The sequence below is a fragment of the Myotis lucifugus genome, unplaced genomic scaffold (assembly GCF_000147115.1).
Source record: "Myotis lucifugus unplaced genomic scaffold, Myoluc2.0 scaffold_81, whole genome shotgun sequence".
Taxonomy (NCBI): Eukaryota; Metazoa; Chordata; class Mammalia; order Chiroptera; family Vespertilionidae; genus Myotis; species Myotis lucifugus.
Window position 1 is genome coordinate 588,454 of NW_005871129.1, and position 17,111 is coordinate 605,564.

Below are 17,111 nucleotides of genomic sequence, written 5' to 3' on the forward strand. Positions count from 1 at the left end.
CCGCTTTTTTATCAGGAGGGAGATCGCCTCTGAGGAGGTTGCCTAGAGGAGCAAGAAGTCCCAGTCCCACACCAGACCCCCAGCCCAGGGTCCCAGAGCCGAGGAAAGAAGTCCCTAAGGCAGTAAGAATTAGGACTGTAATAACCAATTCAGATTGGGGCTGAGTGACACACAGGTTGCTGGAGACCCAGCTGCTCCTCTTAAAAGGCTGGCACCACAAATGAATTTACAAGCTCCCACTTCCTCTAAGCTCCAGTGCCGGGCGAGGCTCTAGGGCAGTGATGGCGAACCTTTTGAGCTCGGTGTGTCAGCATTTTGAAAAACCCTAACTTAACTCTGGTGCCGTGTCACGTATAGAAATTTTTTGATATTTGCAACCATAGTAAAACAAAGACTTATATTTTTGATATTTATTTTATATATTTAAATGCCATTTAACAAAGAAAAATCAACCAAAAAAATGAGTTCTCGTGTCAACTCTGACACCCGTGTCATAGGTTCGCCATCACTGCTCTAGGAGACCCAGACACATACGGGGAGAAACTGGACTGTACGGCATCAGGGCAGGAATGTGGGGGTGGTTTTCTTCCAGAGGTGCTCGAAGTGGTCATTGTTCCCGTGCTGGAACCTCCCCGGTGTAAGGCTGACAGCCATTTCTGTTTGCTCCACCCTGGTGATTCCCTGAGACCCCGCTCCACCCAATTTACAACCCCACCCAAGCTGTGCGCAGTGGCTTTTGCATATGAATGGCTGTCCTTTCTCAGGCAAAAACTCTCTTTAAAAAAGCTGCAGCTGGGTCAGAGAGCCCCAAACCTATTAATAAAAGGCCCAAGACTAGCACCAGCAGCAGCCTGCCTTGCTTCACAGCTGAGCCTTGTCTGGGCACTTCCAAACCCGATAAAAAGAGGAGGAATCTGAAGATCTCTCTGTAGCTCCTGCTGGGTGGCCCCAGGCCATGGCTGACTTTGCACCTCCCTGGAGACCCAAGAGCCAGTGCACCCAGTGGTCAGTGTGAGACCATACCAGATTACAACTCTTCACATCCATAAGCAACACACTCAAGGGGCAGACTCAGTGAGCACCAAAGCCCCATTGAAGAAAGTCCTGCTCCAAAAGGGTGTCTCCTGCATAGCAGCTCTCCCACTGTAGTCACAGCTGGTCCCCACAGCCAATTGGGCTGGAGGTCAATTCCTTCCAGTGATACCAACAGCAATCAAGGCTCAACTACAAGAAAACTGTGCACAAAGCCCACAAAAGGGTGCACCAAGAGTGTCCATCTCAGCAGATTGGGGAGGCTGAGTCACTGGGCCCTATAGAGCCCCTACTACACAAGGCCACTCTATCAACTCAAGGGGACTTAGCAGCTACCCAATACATAGAAACAAACACAGAGAAGCAGCCAAAATGCAGAGACTGACAATTCTCAGAGGGAAGGGGGTGTGTGGGGGTACAAAAAGAGATTAGACAAAGATCTTATATGCATGTATGCATATTTAATAAAATGCAATAAGAGAATTCCCATAATCACTTGTATGGAGGATGAACTTTTTATGGAATGGATAAATATCCTTACAGGTTTATGCTATTCTGAATAAACCTCTCTATACTCTTAAAAAAAAACACAAAAAAACTGTGGTACATCTACACAATGGAATACTATGCTGTGGTAAAAAAGAAGGAATTCTTACCATTTGCAACAGCATGGATGGACCTGGAGAGCATTATGCTAAGCAAAATAAGCCAATCAGAGAAAGATAAATACACATTATCTCACTCATTTGTGGAATAGAATGAACAACATAAACTGATAAACAAAAATAGAACCCTAGATAGAGAAGCATCGATCAGACCATCAAACCTCAGAGGGAAGGCAGGAGAGGGTGAGGGTGGGGTAATAGATCGACCAAAGGACTTGTATGCATGCATATGAGCATAACCAATGGACACAGACAGTAGGGGGGTAAGGGCATGTGCTGGGGGGAGGGAGGGGCCGGGGAGAGGTCAATGGGGAAAAAGAAGACACATGTAATACAGTGTTGACCTGCTTAAAATATTTACTGAGTCTATTTATAATTGTTGCCACTCCTGACAAGACTAAATTATTCTACAAAGAGCATCTATTGTCATAATAAAGTAAGCTTTTTACATGTATGAACACCTTTCATCCTCAGAGTAACACCATGAGATAGGCACTGTTATTATTATTCCCATTTTACAAGATAAGAAATCGAAGCACGAAGAAATTAAGTCCAAGGGAAGAGTTAAACCTTGGCACACTGTTTCCAGAGTTCTAAAACAAAATAGTATGTTATTCTGCCTCACTTATGAGCTCATAATTTCTTAATCTTGTTAAAGTTTTAATTCAAACAAGAAAGTAAAAAAGTGAAAAGTAGAAACCCAAAAAATATAGATCACACACACACATATATATAAAATATAAACATACACTATGCAGATCAGACACAAAAATACATAAGGGATTTAAAAGGAAATAAAGAGGGATCATGGAACATTCATTTCCTTTTATTTATATCATAGAAGGATTGATTCTTCTTCCCCCACATTCATGCCATACTTGTTTTGTTTTTAATTTTGGTACCATAAACAAATATTTAGGATACTCTAAATCCAAATAACTAGATCAGTCAAGACTGAATAAATAGCATCCATTTGAAAAGTGTTTTAAAAGGTAAGAGTATTGTACTTCACTTCTAATCACATTCATCTCTTATTATATATTTGATATATAATAAATATCCACAACATAAATACACTCACTGTTAGATAAAATTAAACTTTCCAGAGTCTACAGCAGCTTCACAATTTTAGGTTCTGAAACAAAGTTAATAAAGGTCAAGCCAGGTGTTTTGTAACTGCTTAATTGACATCTAAGCTACAAAACAGTGGTGCTGAAATCAGTTGGGAGGCAATTATCTGCTACAAAGAAAGCAAATAAATGATGAAGGGAAATGAAGTTGTTTAAAAAAATCCAAACACACATGTACCTTTCTGTAAAAGTGTAATTTGTGAATTTAAGAGAATATTTTATCACATTAGCTCTTTTCTTAAATTTTTTTCCGACAGTTCAATTCCTCACAGAAGAATTCAACTAATGATGGCATAGAATTTTATGAGTGAACCTATGGCACAAATTGATATATTTGCCTTTTCTCTGAGATTGACTTTCTTTATATCTGGAGAAACAATAGTAAAATTAGCGCATGTTATACAATATGAATCATTACATCACAGAATCAGGAAAAACAGAAGAAAGGCATTACTGAAAACTAAAAGTTACATAATTAACCTATCCACTGAAAAACTGGTTTTAATGGATGTGAAATCCTGTTAGCTTATTCAAATTATTGCTTAAAATGCAACAAAAATTGGATTTCTGTGTAAAATTATAGTTTTGACTCAGTCAGAAATGTACAATGGCTTTGGAACATAAACCTAAGTAATTTAAAACATTATCACTGATTTAAATCCATAGCACCTGTTTAATCCCACATGTGTAAAAATAAGCTCATAATATTTTATACCTTCCTAAAGTTTTGACTCAAACAAGAAACTAAAAAGATTCAGAACAGGAACCAAAAAAATTAAAATATATATATATAATCAAATATATAATCAAATATATGAATGATTAATAATGGAAAAATCTAATTTTATCCTATAGTTTAACACTCTCCCCCACCAAAACTTTCCCAAAGCTCCAAGTAAGTAGCTAAATGACTAACTTGAATTTTACTTTTTTTCTCTGTCCAATTACTTTCCAATAGGAACATCCATAAAAATTGCCAAATTACAAATGTAGAAAATGTAACCTCAAAAATTTGTTGTGAGGATTAAATGAATTAAAATTCAGTAAATACCTAACATAGTGTATGGCACATAGCAAACACTCAATATATGGTAGTGTTATTATAATTACCTGTTAACATTAATAACACCTTTCATTTGCATAATATTTCTTCACAATAACTTCTTAACCTACACAAAAGTCATAGTAGTTTACAGAACTCACATTGATTTTCAATATTCCTGGATGTCTGTAAAATTTGAGTACGAACACAGAAAAAACTATAATGGTTCATGCAACCAATTAATATCACTGATGAAGGAAATAAAGGATGTTTTTAGGGCAATTGTATTTAACTTGCTTAAATTCAGTTCAAAAAACTAAGGTATATATCACAAACACTCCTGTAATCCATTATTTCAACTAAGCTTTTTTGAAATTATTGATATTTTTAAGTTGTTTTACTTGAATTTGTTATTTTCAATGTATCTTTAATTATCCACTTTCAACTTTCAGAGGTGTACTATTAATACACCTAACAGAGAATTCCACTCTTCTAGAATTTGATTAATTTTTTTATCCTACCTCTATTTATGGTTCAATATAAAAGGCATTTTTCTAGTCCATACACAATTCCTAGAATTTCCTGGATTTGTAGAATTCAAAAATAAGATTTAAAAATTCTTTGTAATAGAAATAAACAATACACATTAAATGGATGAGATTTGTCTTCCACAGACAATTAGTAAGATGTGTGATGCTGTTAAGATCCCATTTCCTAAATATCCACCATGGAGATTAATGCATCTTTTAAATCTTCATCAAAGAAATTTAATGTAACAGCTATAAAGTAAATTGCAATCTACAACACAGTGATCTATCTACAAAGCCCTGAGAAAAGTAGTCAAAATCAAACTTTATCTTGCTTTGTTAATCTGAGGAAAAGGACATAACTGGTTGGTTTAGGTATCCAAGCCCCTTGCGAAGAATTCTCTATAGCAGGGGTGGGGAAACTTTTTTCTGCCAAGGGGCATTTGGATATTTATGACAACAAGGGCCATACAAAATTATCAACTTAAAAATTAGCCTTCTATATTCAGACAAACATTTAATTAACTCATCCCTAATGCCTTGGCAGGGCCAGACCAAATGATTTCGAGAACCTTATACTGTACGGCCCTCGGCTGGACCTTCCCCCACCCCTGCTCTATAGAGATAAGGGATAATTCTTAAGCTTCTACCATAACTTTGATGATGAATACCATTCAAGACTTTCCAAGTTCCTTTTCTTTAACTTTATGATTACCACACAACCTCTACTTACTATTCCCAAGTTCTCAGATACATGAAAGAGTTCACTGGATTTTCAACCTGAAAATTCTAATCACTGGAAAGGGTAATCTTCTATTCCAACATAAACTGGCATTCTAATGTGTACATTCTAAGGTGTAAACCATTCCCTTATTTAGATTAGTTTGAGTTGTGTTCCTGAAGTCTGAGAAAACTTGAGTAAAAGTATACATTGGAAGTAAGAGAACTAGACATAATGTCTCATTGACAACTGTTACAATCATCTCTTGGTTTTCTCTCCCTGCCCTTACTCTGCTCCTATAAGAAAGAGAAAGAGAGAGAGAGAGAGAGAGAGAGAGAGAGAGAGAGAGAGAGAGAGAGAGAGAGAGATATGGTTTTTCTTTAGTCTACTGAAACATAGCCAAACCAAATTTAGGCAGATTCACTTACCCATCAAAATGAGTAATTTTAAAGGAACAATCTAGAACTTAAAAGCAAAACAAGGATGCATGGTTTACACAAGACGCATTTACATTTATTCTAGCCCCCAAAGGAAAAAAAGAAACCTATGATATTCAAATTGTGCTTTCAGACAACATCAGATATTATTCTTAAACTTAAATTATTCATCAACATTATTTATAAAGTGGTTTGGCACATGTGACTCAATTATTCTAAGGTTTAAAAATGTACTTAAGAAACATCCCATGTGGCACAGAGCAGGGTAGGTGCACTTGCATCTGAAGTGCATAAACTGGAGACTTCAAATGAAAACTCAGACGTTGCTCACTGGATCATTCAAAAGGAATTGTGTTATTCCTTCCACAACAAAAAAATTCTCTTCCACACTTCAAAGAAGTCAGCCTTACAACAAACACTCCATCTCTTCAATTGTGTCCGCTTACGTTTCATTTACAAGAAGGTTAAAATGCTCATCAAACCCACAGTTCACCTAAGTCCTAAAACAAAGAAACGTCTAGTATCAGCCTTAAAACTACAGGGCAGAATTCTCTTAGGACCATGATGCCAAGAAATCTACCCAACGGAAATGTTCTCTGTAATCTCCGTTTCCAGAAGACTGAAAGGCTGCAGAGATGCACGAGGATGCTGGAGGGAGCCTGGGGCGGCGGGGGAGCGGGAGGGGTGGAGAGCTAAGTCCCACAGAGGAACTGCCCTGGGAGACTTCGAGAACACAAGGGAGAGGCGGTTAGGTTTAGGGAAAAATAGACTTATTACAGATTACGTATGTTTTCAAAGAGAACTTAGTGATGGTGGTAAGGAAAAATGACATAAAACCTTGAACCCTCCACGGCCGGAGGGAAGGAGAAGCAAAGTAGGAAAAGGGGGGTCGGGGAGAGGGCGGGGAGTGTAAGGGCCTAAAACCCGGATTTGAAAAAAGAACGCAAGCTCTGAGCCTGGTCTTGATCCGGATCTTCTGCCTCTTAAGCGGACGGCAGGGGGGAAGGATCGCACTGCCTCAGGGCTGTAGAGAGCAACGCGCTCACAGCGCTAACTAGTCCTGCACAAGAAGATGTCTCCTCTCTCTCCTGGCTTACTCCCGTCTATTTCTTTACCTCTCTCCAGCACCAACGGCACTCCGGCAAAACTCTGCCAATGCCTGCGCCGCAGGTGGACAGCGAAAGGAAAATACCTGAGTCCCAGGAATCACGCAGGCAACGACAGGAGGAGGAGCCGTGGACAACTGGAGTCCGGGCAGGATCCCCGCTTGCCTCTAGTCAAACCTCAATTCTTACGGGTGGGGCAGGGAACTTCCGCCCTGAACCTGGAGACCGTCACTTCCGCCTAGTGCCTCCTCCCCCCGCGGCTCCCCCAACACACCTTCTTCGACTACTCGGCTCCAGATACATTCACTAAGCTCGCTACGTTCACATTGTTCTCACTTCCTTTTCCAGGAGACCTCTGCCCAGTCTTAACACCTGACGTGGACTACATGACCCAGCATTCACCACGGCAGGTTGATTTCCGGGTCAAAAGGTCCGCGCTGGATGCATCACCATGGAAGCGATGGGTTTGGTCACGTGGCGCCCCTGGTTACGCCCGGTGGTAGCTGTGGGGTCTGGGGCTTTGCCGGGGGCCATTTTGCCGAGGGCTTCCGGAGTTGGGGGTGGCCTGGAAGCTGACTGAAGCTGTGTTTTCTCCTCTGCAGCTTGGGGCTTGGAGAGGAACAAGAAGGCTGGGCTCCATCAAACCCTTCGGAGACGATGGTTTCCTCCAGCCTTTGCCACCCAACGACCCACCATGGAGGCTGCGCCCTCCGCGCTGCTCCTGCTGCTTCCCCTTCCAGCCAAATGTTCCTATCGCCCCGAGAGCCACAGCCGTCCTTCCGCCCCAGAGACTGATGAAAGTCGAGGTGCGGGCACCATGAGAGGCGAGAAAAACTGCTGCCGTGGAGCTGCGGGAGATCACGGTTCCTGCCCCTCCACTCCTTCGCCTCTGGCCTCGGCCCTCTTGATGCCCGCGGAGGCTATCTCCAGTAGTTGGCCTGGGTCTGGAGGCGGTTTGTCAGGGGGGGATGAAGAGGAGACTCGGCTCCTTCAACTCCTGCGGACCGCGCCAGATCCTTCGGAGGCCTTTCAGGCGCTGCAGGCTGTGTTGCCGCGGCGTGGCGGTCGACTTGGCTTCCCCAGACGGAAGGAAGCATTGTATCGAGCCCTGGGCCGAGTGCTTGTGGAAGGAGGTAGAGATGAGAAGCGACTCTGCTTGCAACTCCTCTTGGACGTTCTTCGAGGTCAGGGGGAGGCAGGCCAGCTGGAAGAGGCCTTCAGCTTAGCACTTCTGCCTCAACTGGTTGTCTCTTTACGAGAAGAGAATCCGGCCCTGCGGAAAGATGCGCTGCAGATCCTCCACATTTGTCTGAAACGTAGTTCTGGGCAGGTGCTAAGAACGCTTATACAGCAAGGCCTGGAAAGTACCGATGCTCGGCTTAGAGCTGCAACAGCACTGCTGTTCCCGATCTTGCTTACTCCTGAGGACTTGTTGCTGGGCCTAGATCTTACCGAGGTGATAATATCCTTAGCCCGAAAGCTTGGCGATCAGGAGATAGAAGAAGAATCTGAGACAGCTTTCTCTGCACTTCAACAAATTGGGGAGCGACTTGGCCAAGAGAGGTTTCAATCCTATATCTCTCGCCTGCCGTCTGCCCTGAGGAGACACTACAATCGCCGCCTGGAGTCCCAGTTTGGCAGCCAGATTCCTTATTATTTGGAACTTGAAGCTTCTGGATTTCCCGAAGACCCCCTTCCCTGTGCAGTGACCGTTTCCAACAGCAATCTTAAATTTGGGATTATTCCTCAGGAGCTGCATTCAAGATTGTTAGATCAGGAAGACTATAAGAACCGGACTCAGGCTGTTGAGGAACTAAAACAGGTGATGGGACGATTTAACCCAAGTTCTAGTCCTCATCCTAGCCTTGTCAGTTTTATTAGCTTGCTGTATAATTTGTTAGACGATTCTAACTTCAGAGTGGTCCATGGCACACTTCAGGTTCTGCATTTACTGGTTATTCGCCTTGGAGAGCAGGTACAGCACTTCTTGGGACCAGTTATAACAGCTTCTGTCAAAGTGCTGGCAGACAACAAGTTGGTGATCAAACAAGAATACATGAAAATCTTCCTCAAGCTCATGAAGGAAGTAGGTCCTCAACAGGTGCTTTGTTTACTCCTGGAACATCTCAAACATAAGCATTCCAGAGTTCGAGAGGAGGTGGTGAACATTTGCATTTGCTCCCTCTTGACGTATCCCAGTGAGGATTTTGACTTACCCAAATTGTCATTTGATCTTGCCCCAGCTCTTGTAGATAGCAAACGCAGGGTGCGACAAGCAGCTCTGGAAGCCTTTGCTGTGTTGGCATCATCAATGGGCTCAGGTAAAACCAGCATCCTTTTCAAAGCTGTGGATACTGTTGAACTACAAGATAATGGAGATGGAGTGATGAATGCTGTGCAGGCCAGATTGGCTAGGAAAACCCTCCCAAGGTTAACGGAACAGGGATTTGTGGAGTATGCCATACTCATGCCATCATCTGCCCAGGGTAGGTCAAGCCATTTGGCACATGGAGCAGATACAGATTGGCTTTTGACTGGTAACAGAACTCAGAGTGCATACTGTCCCTGTGGTGACCACACAAGGGATAGCATGCAAATTTATGGATCTTACAGTCCAACTATCTGTACCCGGAGGGTATTAAGTGCAGGAAAAGGGAAAAATAAATTACCATGGGAAAATGAGCAGCGTGGAGTCATGGAAGAAAACCAGACCTCCAATCTGAAGGATACAGAACAGGTATGCATCCCTAATTTCCTTGTATTGATACTAAAATAATTTAAAATGAAAGTATGCCTGTAATTTAAGGGTTATGCTGCTTTAGAGTTGTTATGCTTTATTTTTAATTTAATTTGAATGCTGATGTGGGTATTATAATGGTACAGGTCACATAAGAGTGTTTAATAGGCTTTTTGTTTGATGGCTTTGATTAAATTCTAGGCACAATGTGATATAGACAATAGCTGGATTTCAGTTTTAACCGGTCACTTTGGCTTATCAGTGATCTCATTCAAACAACAAGCACTAATTATCTAGTAAGAACCAGTTAAAGAGCTAAGTTCTGGGAATGAAAACGAGACCAATTCCACCAAGTCAGACCTGTAAACAGGCAATTACAAATTTGTTAAGTGCTAAAATAGAAATAGTCTTGTGGGAATACTGAAAACAGGAAAAATAATTCCACTAGAAAAGTCAAAAAAAGCCTTTGGAGATGTGACATCTGAATTGAAATTCTCCCCCACGCCCCTCCCAAAGTTTTTATTTTGAAATGTTCAAATCTACAGATAGCTTAATAGTACAATGGATATTCATATACTTCATCTATATAACACCATTTGTTATCCTCTTGCCATATGTACTCTATATTTGCCAAACCAATTGAAAGTGCAGATATCTTAACATTTCACTCCTAAATATTTCTACATATATCTCCTAAGAATGACGTTCTTCTTTGTAACCATCATACCACTATCATTCCTCAGAATAGCAATAGTAATTCAGTAATATCTAACATATAGCCTGTATTTAAATTTCTCTAGTTGTCCCCAAAATGCGTTTCATAGTATTTGTTTTACTTTTGTCATATAGGATTCAATCAAGGTAATGTGGTTAATATGTATCTCTTATCTACAATATGCCCACCTGTTTGTTTCTTTGTTTATTCATGACATTGAGTTTATTTGAAGAGTTTGGGGTAGTGTTTTGTAGAATTTCCCACATTCTTAATTTATCTGATTGTTTACTTATTCTTAATTTATCTTATTGTTTCCTTATGAGTACATTAAACAAACAGTTTCAGCAGACATACTCCATAGGAGAGATGTTGTGAACTTAACATTACATCACACCACAAGGCATATAAGACTAGGTTGGCCCACTATTGGTGATGCTAAATTTTATCATTTGCTTAAGGTGGTGATAGCCAGATCACACCATTGTAGAGGTTTATTTTCCTCTTTATAATTAGCACATGATCTGCAGGATATTTTGTGACTTTATTAATACTCAACAACCTTTCACCCACTGTTCTTAGCATTTCTTAATGATCCTTACCTGTATCACTTACTACATTAGGGGCTACAAAAAAAGGGTAACTCTTTTAAAAATTCTAATATTTCTCCTATATTTGTTACCTGGCATTCTTTTTAAATCTATATGTAAATAATTATATCAATATTCTTTTTGATGCTAAAATTGTTTCAAAGATTTAACAAGTGTTTGGCTTCTATATCTTTGACGTGGCTCTTTTAGTTTGTGAACACTTCCTTAACTTAAACATAACACTTGCCCAGGCTTACCTCACACTTTTATTGCTCCAGACATAGAATCAACCTTTTTTTTTCTTCAAGCGTTCTAGAATTGCTTTTTTAGTGAAGAATGAAATTTAAAAACCAAAGTTTGGGTATAGATGTACTCATTACTATTGCCTACTATTGCAAATTGGCCTTTTCACCTGACAGAACCAGAGAGTACCTTTTTTTTTTTTTTTAAATGAATTCATGCTGATACCTTCCAATTCAGCACTACAGGATTCTTCCTCATCTAATTTTAGTTCATATTTGTATCTCTCACAATAATATTCTGATTCCCAACACTAGTCATATTTATTCATATGCTGTATCCTACAATACACAAAAAATAATTACTATACCAGTAACACAACTACCTACCTACCTATTAAATAAAGTTCAAGATTTCTTTGCAGTATTTTTTCTGCTTAGAAATATCCCACAGTTAAAATTATATGTTCAAACTTTTCTTAAATTGTTTTCTGGGTGATTATGACTCAAATAGTGTGATAGAAGATGAATAGGAGTTCGCCAAGTGTGCATGGGTCCTGGTGAATTTCAGAACAAAAGAATGTATGTTCAGAGATACTGAGTTACAAAAAGAAGTAGCAAATTAAGAAATGGCGAGTTTCTGCATAGCTGAATAAGGCATTTTAGTGGGAGTAGCAGAAGATGATAGTAGAATGTAGGCAGGGGCAGAGTATGGAAATCATTTTTGCAAATAAGGAATTCATACTTTTTGTGGTTGACCTCAGAGGGATTGAGATGAACTAAGTGTTCTCTTTCATTCCTTCCAGTTCCAAAATTTATAGTTTTTAAAAATAATTTTTAGATTTGCATAATGTTACAGTTATTCTCATGTATTGTAAACATTACCTGGCAGTGGATGATTTTCTGTAAGCATTGATCGTAACACGGCTTGTTATGCTTCAAATCTGAAATGTTAATGTATTAAGATTATGGTCCTGGCCAAAGCACCAAGAATCTGAAAATAAGTGCCTTTCTGAAATTCCAGTGCAGACATTTGATGCTTTTGAAGGATTTTGGTGAAGTTAAAAGTTATCTAAGAAGTTATACTTTCTTACTCAGAAATGATCTATAAAAGAACTACATTGGAAATTATCTTAATAGAGGACAGGGATTAAATTTTTAAATATTTTTATTTTTAATATTTTTATGTGCAGTTTTTTATAGTAATTTTTAGAGCAGTTTTAGGTTCACAGTAAAATTGAACAGAAAGTACAGAGATTTCCCATATAGCCCTGCCCCACACATGCACAACTTCCCACACTACTACATCAAACTCTACAGCGGTATGTTACAATTGATGAACCTATACTGACACATCATTATTACCCAAAGTCCCTAGCTTCAGCAGTGGTTCTCATCCTTCTGGCCCTTTAAATACAGTTCCTCATGTTGTGACCCAAAATTATTTTTGTTGCTACTTCATAACTGTAATGTTGCTACTGTTATGAATCGTAATGTAAATATCTGATATGCAGGATGGTTTTAGGCGACCCCTGTGAAAGGGTCATTCGACTGCCAAAGGGGTCTCGACCCACAGGTTGAGAACCGCTGCTTTAGGGTTTATTCGTGATGTATATTCTGTGGATTTGGACACATATATCCATGTCCATTATCTACCATTATAGTATACAAAATAGTTTCATTGCCATAAAAATCCTCTGTGCTCTACCTATTTACTCCTTCCTCATTCCCTCCCTAACTCCTAGCAACCACTGATCTTTTTACTCTATAGTTTGCTTTTTCCAGAATGTCATGGCCCCTGGTCTGATTTGTACTGGTTCTTACCTAGCTCTGCCTTAATATTTACAGTCTACTGTTAATCTGTTACAGTAAACACTCGATTTTGCAGACCTCGATTTAACGAACTTCGGATTTAATGGACAAAATTTCTGGTCTGTATGTCATATATGAAAAGTTAACATCCTGTTAATTTTAAAATGCTTTTAACAAAGATTTACTTATAATTAAATTAACAGGTTTTTTCTTTTGTTATTAATTCACTGTTATTTTAACAAATTTTAACAAATAGTCCATATGTTGGGAAAAACACTGTAGTAATTTTGCCCACAGAAATAAACATTACATATCTACAACTATAGTCTACATATTTAAATCCAAGAGGAACCACTCCTAAACAATGTTCGGGGAATAATTAGCATGTGATCACACTATATCTCGGGTGGTAATTGGTTCTGTTGTTGTATGGTGTGACTTTGTGCAGCAGTTTTGTGGGGTTTTTTGGGGTTTTTTAAAATATATTTTTATTGATATCAGGAAGGGAGAGAGAGAGAAAGATAGAAACATCAGTGATGAGAGAGAATCCTTTATCGGCTGCCTCCTGCATGCCCCCTACTAGGATCAAGCCCACAACCAACCTAACCTGGGCATGTGCTCTGACTGGACTCGAACCTTGACCTCCTGGTTCATAGATCAACACTCACCCACTGAACCACACCGTCAGGGCTGTGCAGCAGTTTGTTTTTTTAAAATATATTTTTATTGATTTCAGAGAGGAAGGGAGAGGGAAAGAGAGAGAGAAACATCAACGATGAGAGAGAACCATTGATCGGCTGCTGCCTGCATGCTCCCTACTGGGGATCGAGCCAGCAACCCAGGCATGTGCCCTGACCAGAATTAAACCCAGAACCCTTCCATCTGCAGGTCTACGCTCTATTCACTGAGCCAAGCCAGCCAGAGCTGTGCAGCAGTTTTAATCTGAGCCAGCTGCTGATATTCTGACATGTGCTAAGCCATGCCCCAGCTGTGTGCATTTGTTTACTGGAGGTGACTGGCAATGCACACATTTACTACACCTATTCAGTATAAATCTACTGTAATACATATAGAAAACTTTTCTGTGAAATTAAACTTTTCATAAATACTTAACTTTAATTACATAAACGTGTCTACATAAGTAAAAACAGGTAAATTAACTAATTTGTCAACTCTTTAACATATACATTTGGAAAACCTACTTTAAGGGACACCCCCTCCTTGCCAGTATTTCTGTCTTGTCCATGTGTAGCATCATTGGTTAATGACATTAAATAGCAAAGCTTCCAGAAAAACTCAAGAATGTTTCAGTTACAAATTTCTATAACTCATTTTGAAGATAGACTAGTTTGCTTAGAAGGATGATGTTCATAGTGTAGGAAGTAAGGTTACAAGAGGGAGGTAGGGACTAGATTGGAGACTAGAATTTAGCCTGTAATTTTGACAGTGATTTGAGACTAGGGTTTAGGTTTTTGTTTTGTTTTTCTTTTTCTTTTTTTTTAAGCAATGTTTTAGGAAAATTAATCACAACAGGAGCAATATGTAAGTTTTGTGTGTGTGTATGTTTCTTTTTTTCAGAGAAGCTAGACCAGGGGTCTTCAAACTACGGCCCGCGGGCCACATGCAAATACAAATATTGTATTTGTTCCCGTTTTGTTTTTTCACTTCAAAATAAGATATGTGCAGTGTGCATAGGAATTTGTTCATAGTTTTTTTTTAAACTATAGTCCGGCCCTCCAACGGTCTGAGGGACAGTGAACTGGCCCCCTGTTTAAAAAGTTTGCGGACCCCTGAGCTAGACATTTAGAAACTAAGGGCACTTAGAAGATCAGTTAGACTTACACTTATTGGACTACTTCAGGTGTGAGATGTTGATTTTTATAAGGTTTGGCAGGGTGTCAGATTCGACTGGAAAGAAAATCATGGATGTAAGAGGTATTTCGAAGGATTCTGTGACTAAGAGTTGAAGAGAAGGAAAGAAAGAGGGGGTAACTCTAAAATTTGAATGAGGTGACAAAATGCATAATAGATCTGTGAATACACATAGAAAGGTCCAAAAGGAGGGCATTAATTTGGGGGGAGGGGAATGAATTTTAGGTGAAAGAAGATAGAATATTCCAGTTGAGTTTAAAGACTATGCTATTTACGAAAGAAGGAAAGAATCAGAGATGTAAATCTTGGAAGTCATGTACTGAGAAGTAATTGCTGAATTGTCTTTCTGTTGAAGAGCATGTAGGGGCAAGAGCAGAGTGCTTAAGACTCAATCTTGACATTCAGCCCATTTAGTGAATAGCAGTAGGGGACAGAACCAAACCAGGCGAAGAGAAAGGATGCCTAAGAGTTAGAAGAGAACCAAGAAACAACAAGGTTTTAGAAGTGGAGTTTCAGGAAGTATATCAATACTGTTATATGCAGGAGAGATTAGGGAGAATGAAAACTGAAAAGCATGATTTGTTCTTAAATATTCAGCCTGCCACTTGTAGGATAATTTTTATGGTAACTTTCTCTTAATTTTATCTTTATTACATTCTTGTAATAATTCTTCTAATTGTAAAAATGTTATATGTTCTCATTATAGAAAATTTGGAAAAAATAAGAAAAAAACCCAAGAAATTTAAGTTTTCAGCAATCTCATCACTCAGGTCTGCAGTAAAAATTTTTTGCTTGTACTTCAAGTATTTCAATTTATGTATATAGATATAGATTCTTTTTTCTTCTTAAAATTTATTTATTTGAGAGAGAGAAAGGGAGAGAGAAAGAGAAAGAGACAAACACCAAACATCAATCTGTTGCCTCCTGCACACACCAGACCAGGGATCAAAACCAAAACCTGGGTATGTGCTCTGACGTGACTGGGAATGGGATCAGTAACCTTTCAGTGCATGGGACGACGCTCAACCAACTAAGCCACACCAGTGAGGGCTAGATTTATTTTTCCATACATAAAAGTCTCCCCTTTTCACTTACTTTACCATGAACATTTTTTCTTTAACTGTAGTAGGATCTTTAATGTCTGTTTAATATTACATTATATAATATCTTGGTCTATTTAACTGTTCTTTCTTTTGAATATTTAGGCTTTTTAATTCTGTTTTTGTATCCACCATTTAGTCGATTATTTTTGTGTCCTGATATGTCATAGGCTGATAACCAGATTCCTGTCATGTTCTAACTTTGCACCTCTTTCTAGGTTTTTATGAGTGTTTAATGGCTTAGTGGGGTCAAGTAATCAGGCATAACTAATTAGCTACCATATGAGCTACATTACAGATTGCTCTATAGTACAGTAAGAGTCATAGTAGTCAGTCACCTAGTCTGAAAAATAAGGAGCATATTTGCTTCAGGGTAGAGGATTTGGTTATTGCAAGATTGTTGGGACGTGGAAAAGAGTAGTTTTAGAAGAATATTGTCGACAAAGACCAAATTTAAAAGTTTATGAGGTGAGTTGATAAGGAAATACAGACAATAAGCATTTACTCAACATCTTGTTTATTATCCACTATGTGCAAAGCCAAGTGCGAGCTTGTAGACTACTCTTTAAAGCACTACCTAGTATTTTTTCCTCTTTTGGTATTTAGCACATGTGAACCATATCTTTTTTTCTATTCAATGATGGTAAGCACTGTGATAATAGAGACTGGGTTTTTTGTTTTTTTTTTGTAACAGTACTAACCATGGTGCTGCATCCACAATCAATATCAACAAATATCTGTTAAGCGAAAATACAGTATCTAAGGGTTTGACAGTGAAAGAAAGGACCAAGCAAGATACAGCAGGATGTAGCAGGATGAGTTATGACTGTGTTTTTAAATAGGAAACATCTGATTTGGCAGAGAAAAGAAACACCTATGAATTTAACATGCCTGTTCTATGTCTTGCACTGTGTGATAGATGTTAGACATGTACAGTTCATTCCTTGTTATCATATTTGAGAATCACATTGGAGAGAAAAAGGCAAGAAATTAATATCCCTACATAAAGACTGAATGAGTCTAGAACACAGGTGTATAGAGAGAATAGCTTTGGAACAGAAAAGGAAGTGTTTTCCTCTAGAATTGAAGGGAAAACATCAGTAAGATTACTTAAGATACAGAAAAGTTTTGCGGTAGCAAGAAGGGTGTGTGTGTGCTCTTTTAAGTCAAAAGAAAGAAGATATGAGCTCTAGAACAGTGCCTATCAAACTTTAATGTGCATATGAATTGTCTCAGAATCTTGTTAAAATACAGATTCTGATTCAGTTTGTCTGAAATGAGGTCTGAGACTACATGTCTAATCAGCTGCTAGTTGCTAATTTGTGAACCACATTTTGAGAGCAGAGCACCAAGATTAAGCTTCCATATTCTAGTAAACTAACAGGCAAA

The 17,111-nt window shown here is 39.0% G+C and overlaps 2 protein-coding genes across 3 annotated transcripts in view; one reads left to right on the plus strand and one right to left on the minus strand.

Annotated features, from left to right (window-relative positions):
• KLHL28 (kelch like family member 28) overlaps window positions 1–6,885 on the minus strand; it is a 27,414-nt gene extending 20,529 nt beyond the window's left edge. Inside the window, exon 1 of one of the 2 annotated variants that reach the window (XM_006090738.3) lies at window positions 6,747–6,885. The gene's annotated coding sequence lies outside the window, so the exon portion shown is untranslated. Of the gene's footprint in view, window positions 1–6,669 lie in introns of both variants that reach the window. The other variant, XM_006090739.3, reaches the window with a different exon arrangement.
• Window positions 6,886–6,943: 58 nt separating this feature from the next.
• Window positions 6,944–17,111, plus strand: part of TOGARAM1 (TOG array regulator of axonemal microtubules 1) — a 112,848-nt gene continuing 102,680 nt past the window's right edge. Inside the window, exons 1-2 of the mRNA XM_023755591.1 lie at window positions 6,944–7,129; window positions 7,263–9,397. Coding sequence (XP_023611359.1) covers window positions 7,102–7,129; window positions 7,263–9,397 — 2,163 coding nt within the window. The 5' untranslated portion in view covers window positions 6,944–7,101. The remainder of the gene's footprint in view (window positions 7,130–7,262; window positions 9,398–17,111) is intronic.